Below are 9,519 nucleotides of genomic sequence, written 5' to 3' on the forward strand. Positions count from 1 at the left end.
AAAACAGACCAAAATGAACTCCTCTGTTACGGAGCGGAAGTGTTGAATCAAAGGGCTATGAATACTTTCACCTGCCGAAGCAACTGCAGAGGATGACAAGTAGCAAGAGCAGAAGAAAATGAGAGATTTTGATTACATCTCTCCAAACGAAGTTCTGGCAGTAATAGTGTCAAGGAGATTTTGTATTCAAAGAAACGCTCTCCTGGAAAAATAAATGCAGTGAGGGCTCCAGAAATTTACAAGCGATAACTTTGAAGACGAGGAAGAACTTATTCCATCATATTCTGAATCGAAGACATTCACAGTGATACGACCATTCAAAACAAGACTGTATACCATACAGTCACAAGTTCCAATTAGCTTGATCCTCTACTCTGTAACAAACAATTGTAAGGTCAATCAAAGAATTTCAATGGCATATCATAAATGAACAGAACGAAACCTGCCAAACAAAATTCATACCCTTTCCTCTAAATAGTTTAAGTAGGCGGCGGTCCGCCACCGGAGCTACCCAATCCCAGATCAAACAAGAGGAACCCAGACACCGCAAAGCTCCAAATCAACAAACACAAACATACGACACGCCCTTTCATAGAAACAAAACAATTTGTCAAGTCTTTCTCTCCTGTTAGAGTGTAAAATTCATCTATGACAACCTTAATTAATGCATCCAGAAGCTTCTTTGATTGAACATCTGCTTTCGAAACCTCAATTCGAGCTTGTTTGAGAAGATTCACCACAATATCTGCCTCCAGTCCCTCCACTTGACCGATCTTCGAGCTGCATTGTTTGCTAACACCATAACAATCCGTAGAAATACTGCTCGAATCATCAGTGATGGTGATGGTGTTTGAATTTGGGGTAATAGCCGGGAGAGAGGATATTTCTGTTGAAGCTGAAACAACTGGATTTAAAGCTAGCACGGAGATCTGAAATCGGGGAAAACAAATTTATCCAAATAAACCAAACATGAAACATAAAAAAAATATAGCTAATTAAAAAGAAAAAAAAAACAAGAAGAAGCACAAGTGCTTAAATATCACATGTATCAAACACATAAAATATCATAAAAAGATTTGCGAATCACTTCACAACCGCCATTTTTTCTTGCCCCAAAAAATATCAAACTGAAAATGAAATGTTATATGACATTTATATGGATTATCTAAAAGAAAATCAACCGAAATTAGAAAAATATTACTCCACGACAATGATTATGCATGAGGGAAAAGCTGACGCAAAATGAAATGCACAATTAGAATGGTGCCCGACAAGCAACGGAAAAAACAGAAACACGGTCGTGGTTTGGGAAAATATACACACGGACACACACCTATAATTAGAAAAGAGGAACACAATTTTAAAACACGCAAATTAGGGGGAATAAAAATCCTTCCAAGATGAGGATCATATTCACGAAAGATGCAAAAAAATTAAAATCAAGGCACGAAATTGAAACAAAATCAAACACATCAACAAAAACCTAATAATCAAAACTTATCAATCTAAAATTATGTAAAGGCACATGAATATAGAGAAGAAGAGCTTAACTAAAGAATAAAAACAACACCAAAAAGAAAAACAGAGAGAGAGAATACACGATTTGAATGAAACGAGGAGAAATTTACTGATGCTGTTTGGCAACAATGGTTAGCATCAGAGATCTCCGAAACCGGAGATAAATCACTCGATTCCTTGCTGATTTCCGGAGAAACACCTGGAGTAGCCGAGATAAACGCACCGTCGAAGCTTTTCTTGGCATTCTACACAAGTGACACGACTGGTAAGAGATTATCAAAAGGAGATTTGAATTTGAAAACGAGAAATACAGAGAGAGAAGTTAGGGTTTGGAGTTAAATTAATTGAAGAACCTTTAGAGGCTTCTTCAACAGAGAATCCTTGCATATGCGATCAGAAGAAGTTCGAGAGCAGTGTTCTTTTCTTGATGGTGTTTGATAAGCTTTCATTCTGATCGTTTTGTTTTTGGCGGGAGGACTATTGAGTTTTGATTTTCTTGCTTGCTTTCCTTTGCCGAATTATGAAAAAGGAGATGGAGGAGAATGGGGGGTGTTATCATATATATACTCCTGATTCCTATAGTGGATGGAGGTTACTGATTGAGCGCTTAACAGCTTAAATCATGGTTGATGATGGCTTCTGTTTTGGGGGGCTAGTAACGGCTATAAACATGATTGAGGATGGAGGTCTGTAGAAAGTTTTTCATGGGCCGGGCCTGGTCTCGGCTTAAATAATATACCAGGGCCCAAATTACACGCCACGTAAGAAGAAGTTTGAGGCTCGGTTTTCTTTCTTGTTGTTAATGGAAGCGAAGTCTCCGAGGGCAGACGTTACGGATCCGGCGCCTAATAGATGGCCCAAGTAGTGGCTGGTCATTATTATCAGCTATGAACATGACTGCTATGGATGTTGAGGAATTAACGGAATTTGTGAGGGGAGAGAGATTATTTTGACGTGCAAGGAGTGAAGAAGTAGTAGTACTTAATTTACCTTTTTTTTTTTTTTGGCTAGTGATCTGCTAAACGGCCTGTTTTAATGCCTATCCTTGAAAATTCGGTTTTTTTCTTACTTTCTTCCCCCCTCCATTGTTGCCCATTGACAACCAAAATGACTTGTATGGATTTCTTTTTCTTATTCTCTTTCACTTGTGTGTATATAACCATGCATTAGTCCATATATTAATCGAATGGCCCCTGCCCACAAGCCATCTACACCCGTTCCTAACCATCTCCTGAGAACTGTGGATGATTCGCCAAACAAAACTGGGATTATGCACTATCCTGGCATTTAAAAAGTCCCCTTTAGGGAGGTATTTAGCTTTGATTATCTTGCTATGGTGGTCCACAACCATGGGTGTCATATTGAAATTAACTCTGGTTATCGAAGGATTAATTAGAAGGTGTGGTGGCCCACGACCTCATGTACTGTCCAGATGTTCCTAGATGGGATTGCAATCCACTTGAATCTTTATCCCCCCCCAGAGATGTATTCGGCAAAGACAGGTTACCGAGGAGCCTTGGAAGCAGTTAATCCGAATTTGGGTGCAATTGTGAAGGGGGCTTGGAGGAGACCATGGAACTCAAAATCCCTCCAAAAATCAAGTATTTCATGTTGAAAATAAATTGAATTTTATTTTTTTCTGGAAATTAAAGGAATCGGTATCAACAAGTAGACCAAGTGAATTAAATAGATTAATCAACTAATTAAATAAATATAATATATTTATTATTAGACCAATTAGATTAGATGAATTAACCAACTAGTTAAAAAAACGATCGATCAATGTTAAGTTAACAAAAATGTATCTATTATTTAGATTATGATTTTTTTTTAGTACTTTAATTTTTTTATTTATTTAGAACTTGAAATTTATAAATGAACTTGTAATAATAATAAAAGCATAAATAAAAAAATATAAAAAATAATACATGAAAGAAAACATTTAATAAGATTACTCTCAAATCTTCTTTTTATTCTTTAAATTTGTTTATTATTTTGCTACCCATTAACACCTACCACAAGTATTAATATTCTTCCAACATTTCATTTGGAGGGCTTGTCAAGATAGTCTACCTACTCGTGCCAGACTATTACAGAGAGGGTTGGAGATTGAAGATAGTAGGTGTATACTTTGTGGTCTTGAGGAGGAAACCGTTAAAATCATATATTACTTCAATGCCCGTTCATTCAAGCTAGGTTGCTGGTGAACTCCAGCCTACCATATCGGTGATGCAAGGACTCGGGAACTTATGCAGTTGCAGGCACCAAGATAACCACAGAAGCATGGAGGCGCCGCAGCGATAGACTATGGAATTACTCCATCAGCTTGTCTAGCAGTACTAGAGTAAAAAGGTTAGGGCTCGACTTCCTTGATCAATAGAAGGCAGCACATTCCTCATCCATCACCGTCGCATGGCACGGGAGCAGAATTACCTCAGGTATGGAACAAGCTGGTGGATGGTTTCCTTAAGTGCAATCTTGAAGCAGCCAATCTTAAACCAAAGAAATGCTACTGGGGTAGGCTTTATTCTCATTAGGAGCCATTTGGCGCAGGTGTTGTGATGTGGTTGCTGGCAGATCAGAGGTACTTTCGAACCTCTTATGGCTGATGAGGCCTTGGCACTAGAAAGTGTCCAAAAAATCATTCCACTTAACCTACAGCATGTGATTGTAGTAAGAAACTATGAGGTTTTGTTCCGTTTATCTCCAATTAATCATTCCTTAACAACATACAATATCATTACTCCATAAAAATAATCATAATTAGGATAGATGGTGACGTCGTTGGGTCTGATATAACTTAGAATTGATGTTTCCGCTTAAATGTATTCACTGCGCAAACTAATTCACCAATCATCATCTATCTTCATACATATTTTTAACATTAAATTGACATTTCATATTTCTCATGGTAATGCGTCAACACTTAATTAACCGCTTACGTATCCAAAAATGCAACTGCCTGCATAGGCTAAGTGAGCCAGGAGAAATTAAGTTCTGATTATAACCAGTGGCTGTAAATTTAATAAACATAACTGAATTTTTTTCTTGGTCTCCTTAAATTATGATCTGGCCCCCCTAAATGTTTTTTCTTGCTCCGCCCCTAATTATAACCAATTGCAAAAGGAAGGGGTACTTAAAGACTTATATATATTCTCCTTTTCCTTTTCTTCCCTTTTCATTTTATTTTAAGAATGAGCAGATGAAACTGTCTGTCTGTGAGTTAGAAAGAATTTTCAAATGTACGTATGGTTAATTAGAAAAGAGGTTTTCTACGACAGGCAGCACTAAGAACTTAATTTTTTTTTTATTTACGTGGGTGTCCGGGTCAGCTTGCGTGCACCACGACTAATCTCACAGCTCACTGAACATCCTGCAAACTCAGTGAGCATGTAAGGCACCGAGAAGGTGACAGGCGTGCATGGTGAGATTTGAACCCAGGATACAGAGGAAGGAAACAAGTCCCTTCAACCGCCGGGCCAAGACCTCAAGTGCCTGAGAACTTAACTTTGAGGAGGCAAATCAAGGGTACAAGTGATTACTATTTAAAATAAGAGGGAGAATTAAAGCATGAGTAATTTTTTGGAGGAGAACCGCGATTCATTAAAAATAATCTTCGATTTAATTTGAGGCTCTACATTTTAAAGAAGTTTTGTTCGCCAAACCCCCCCCTCCTGAGTTAATTAATCGGTGCAAAGTCTCATGAAGGAAGCATTGATTACTCACGGATTAATATAAAAAAAAGTACTACGTACGTTATAGTGTTTTACCATGCAATGGTGCCATAGGATTGAGCCGGGAAATGATATAATTATTGAATTTAACCATACCCACCCGCCCCCACACACACTGATCATATATAGTCAACCAAATTGCAAATTTGAATGTAATTGGTGACCAGCAATTATTGGAGGTGAGAAGACTTTTTAACAATCTTTCGCATTTTGTCATCGACACTGTTGAACCCTAAAATGGTATCAAATACAATCCATGATTAATTATGACAATCTTTGAACGTATACAATGAGAATGCCTTAATTATCAATCTTAATCATAATTACTTCTTTGGTGGCTACTGCCTCTTCCAATGGCGGCACGGCATTGTGATACAACCACTACATTCTTGCTTTTTTAGTGCTCGCACAGTTAATTTGATCTCTCATCCAATTGTAATCGTTAAACAGTGATGAAAAACCTGCTTACATATAGCAACCCTAATTTGACCCCTGTTTCTAAATAGCTCAGACAAAGCAAATTATATGTGTGTAATTCCTATCCTATCTAGCTTCAGTTCCTTCATCTTGCTTTAATTTCTATAGATAGTTTGTTTTTGAAAGAAAAAAAGAAGAAGAGAGGATCTTAACTAATAATTTAGCATATTAATTACTGCTGCTTTACAGGATACTGCAGACAAATATCTGATCATGATGAAGATCTTGTTAGCTCTTCTCCTTGCTTTCCTGTTGATGTTAGCATCTCTGCAAGCTGATGCAGAAGTGCTCAGTACCACCATGATACCTAAGGTGGCCAACCGTCATCTATTGAGTAAACCATCATCTCTTGGTCGGAAGGGTAACGCTGGGGAAAATGATGCCAAGACGCCTACTTCAAACAAGGGAAACAGTAACACAGAAAGTAAAACTGCCAGCGACGACGACGACGACGACGAAACAAACCGAGGCTTGGGTGGCTATGGAGGTGGATATTCTTCTGCTCAGACACACCACCATTACACAAATGGTACTAGACCACCCAAAAACTAATCACGCTTGATAATTAAGCTCGTGAAGCTTACATGCATGTAAGTATGGTGTGGCTTGATTTGCTTAAAATGTTAATAAAGTGGAAACAAACATGTTACTAGCCACGAAAACAAGTGTGTACTGTGGCACATGTATTGTTTCATGTGAAATAGTTGTCATTTCCTACGTGAAGGTATTGATCAGCGTGTGATGCAAATCTAGCTTTGAGGCCAAAATATATTATTACTTTGCCTGAAATAAAAAGGCCATGGCTAGCCAGCTACTGATTTGCGCCAGGTTAATAATTATGTTTTAGTTATATGCTAGATGAATATCATACGATATAGCTTACCTTGCTACGTATACTAAACGATATATATATATATATAATCAAGGGAATTAATTTGACTGATAACATACACTGTTAAGATTTCATATAGGGAAAACCGTGACACGGTTTGGTAAGCTCTCCCTTCTGATCATGAAATTTTACGACTGATTTTATTAGGTCAAGAAAAGAACGTGTTAAGATTTTATTGAGATGGTGTATCTCACATGTATGTAGTTCAGTAAATACTGTAAATGGCATATCGTAGCATGGTTTTTGTGCAACCAAGCATAACTTCTCATTTTAGATTACCAATAATATTTCTTAGCAGATTAATTGGTCTGACTTTAGCACACCATCAAATTCTTCACAGACTTAAACAGTTAGAATAGCTGTTCAATATATATACATATACACACACACACTTACTTCACGAGATTTGGATATGATGGTAAGTAGATTTGTTTCTCAAGCTATAGTTTTGGATTTAAATTAAAAAAACAACGAAAGATAGAAAGAAACCACAAAAATAAACTCCTAGTCAATGAGTTCGTACCAACTTGAATATAATAATTGATTAGAAAGCACTTTAATTATCATTTTGTAACATAGTTGAAATTACATTTTCTTAAAATTTAATTGTTTTTTTTTGCTTCAAAATTAATTTTTTATATATATTTTGATCATTTTGATATACTAATATCATAAATAATTTTTAAAAAATAATAATAATATTTTAATATATTTCTAAGCGAAAAACACTTTAAAAAGAAATTTTAACACACTCTATTAAATAATAATATAAATCATATCTTGAGATATCACCTAATAGTTTAAACTACTGAGTTGAGATAGTTTTTTGACATGATATTAGAGTTTTGATGATCAAGTGGTTGCAAAATTTAAATTTCATCTTCCTTATTTATTTGATAAAAATTAACACTATTAAGAATAAAATGAATCATATCCTAGAACTTTACCTAACAGTTTAAGCTATTGGGTTGAGATGGTTCTTAAAGCATAATATCAGAGCCTTGATGACCAAGTAGTCAAGAGTTCGAATCTTACAACCTCCATTTATTTAATAAAAATTAAGCACAAGATAATGTGGGCCTATATGCAAGTTTTCAAATCCAAAGAACTTTCACTTGAAAGGGTGTGTTAAAAAATAATATAAATTATATCCTAAAACTTTACCTAACAGCTTAAGCTATTGGGTTGAGATGATTCTTTGACAAACACAAGATAATATAAGCTAGTGTAAGTTTCAAGGGCTTTCATTTGAGGAGGTATGTTAAAGAATAATATAAATCATATTTTAAAAACCTCACTTAATAACTTAAACTATTAAATTAAGATGGTTTTTTAACACACTGCCAAACACCTCCTCTCCCCGGTATGATAGCTACTGATTTAAGTTATAAACCTGTTTAATAATAAGTGCAATATGCAAAATATGCACTTATCCCTCAAGTTTTCTTTGCCTCTACTGCTCCAAACCTTGCCTCAGTCTCGATCAAATATGCATATGCCTGATGTGGAACTGCATATAGTTGCACGAAAAACATGCCGTGCGACTCTTGAATATGAAAAGTTTGATGATTAAGAGAATGCACTAATATATAATCACCGCCTAGCGAAGAAAAAAAGGTAAGAAATGCATCACCATGTCCCATGTTTGTTTCCTGTCATTAGTGAACAAACTATGCCTTGATACTGAATTAGAAATTAAGCAGATTAGCTTGTACAAATCCACTACGTACTAGAAGGATGCAATTCTACTCAGCTTACACATACGAGTGCCATCAGTTATAATTTAGAGATCATTAGCTCTTCCATGAGGGGATGTCAGTAGTAAAAATGTTTCGGTATTGATGTAAGCCGTTTCAGACAACATGTATATGGAATTGTGACTAATTAAACGTCATCTGATCTTCAAATTAAGTGGCAAGCAGCAAGCAAGTTAATGGGAGATTAGGAAATTCAAATGTATGAAAAGGACATTTAAAGAAAGGTCAAGTCTTCCTGGGATGTTTTACGGCCATATGCAGTTAGTGGTACTGTGAGTTTGACGTCCTTGTACTGGTTTGAAATTGACATTGGAGTAATTTTAATGAAGGCTTGGGTCGTATACGCTTCTTCCCTTTTCTTTTCTTTTTTCTTGTAGAAGAGAAGCACCATGAGGCTACAAGCTAGCCGCTGGTGAGAAATATTACCAATGAAACAGCAGCAAAAACAAAATGCATATACCAGAAGATCAGGAAACAGCTTAATGAGCAAGAGATCCTCCGTCGACAACTCCACCAAGCTTCAGTTAATAGCCAAAAACCAGAGAAGCAAGACTTGAGGTGTATCGAATAGACACAAATCAACTTTTTTGGGTCCACTATACGTGTAGATATTGCATGCGTAATAATAAAATTCCAGGAATTAACTCATAATTAGTCTAAAGTCAGAACCATTGAATCCGCAACCTAGTTGATTAATATATAAAGTAAAGAAACAGAAGGTCAACCGTTAGTGATCAATATATGATAGAACAAAACAACTTTGGGAAGAACTTCAAATCAATATCAACTATGAAAAGCTAATACTCTAAAGGAAAACAGTTGTTTGGAGACTTGATCAAGTAATTAATGAATGGATTCTCCACTTAAGGAATGGATAGAATCGCCTGCAAGCCAAGAAACTATTAGAGGATGATGAAACCTAGAGAAGAAGACTGTTAAGAACAGTATTTATCGATAGCTAGGGCAAAACACACGCCATTTGGCAGCAAATTATTTACGAGGCACCTTTTCTGCCCTCGTGGTGAATTGGTGATGTTGCGCTGTTAGAATGACCACATTTGGGAATACTTTCACTGGGAAATGAACGGGCAGTGTGTAATTGGGCCTTAGGGGCCTGGCCCATGGGCTCTCTTACTACTGA

The 9,519-nt window shown here is 36.3% G+C and overlaps 1 protein-coding gene and 1 long non-coding RNA gene across 2 annotated transcripts; one reads left to right on the forward strand and one right to left on the reverse strand.

Moving 5' to 3' along the window:
• LOC118062505 (uncharacterized) lies at positions 1-2,093 on the reverse strand. The gene is made up of 4 exons (XM_035076288.2): positions 1,872-2,093; positions 1,629-1,763; positions 463-929; positions 1-374 (listed from the first exon to the last, which is right to left on the reverse strand). Exons 1-3 carry the CDS (start codon positions 1,965-1,967, stop codon positions 480-482), a joined length of 681 nt encoding a protein of 226 aa, XP_034932179.1. The 5' UTR covers positions 1,968-2,093; the 3' UTR covers positions 1-374; positions 463-479.
• Positions 2,094-5,692: 3,599 nt separating this feature from the next.
• On the forward strand, positions 5,693-6,181 carry LOC118062492 (uncharacterized). Its single transcript, XR_004689760.2, has 2 exons — positions 5,693-5,779; positions 5,919-6,181. It is a non-coding gene; the product is annotated as an uncharacterized lncRNA (long non-coding RNA).
• The last annotated feature ends 3,338 nt before the right edge of the window (positions 6,182-9,519 follow it).

The sequence above is a fragment of the Populus alba genome, chromosome 8, assembly GCF_005239225.2.
Source record: "Populus alba chromosome 8, ASM523922v2, whole genome shotgun sequence".
Lineage (NCBI taxonomy): Eukaryota > Viridiplantae > Streptophyta > Magnoliopsida > Malpighiales > Salicaceae > Populus > Populus alba.

Bases quoted from the DNA above. Each gene is read 5' to 3' on its own strand.
- LOC118062505 (XM_035076288.2), bottom strand. From the start codon at position 1,967: ATGAAAGCTTATCAAACACCATCAAGAAAAGAACACTGCTCTCGAACT. The intron at 1,764-1,871 runs GTTCTTCAATTA...TCACTTGTGTAG, and splicing joins TGTTGAAGAAGCCTCTAAAG to AATGCCAAGAAAAGCTTCGA. The intron at 930-1,628 runs GTAAATTTCTCC...CCCCGATTTCAG, and splicing joins ATTGTTGCCAAACAGCATCA to ATCTCCGTGCTAGCTTTAAA.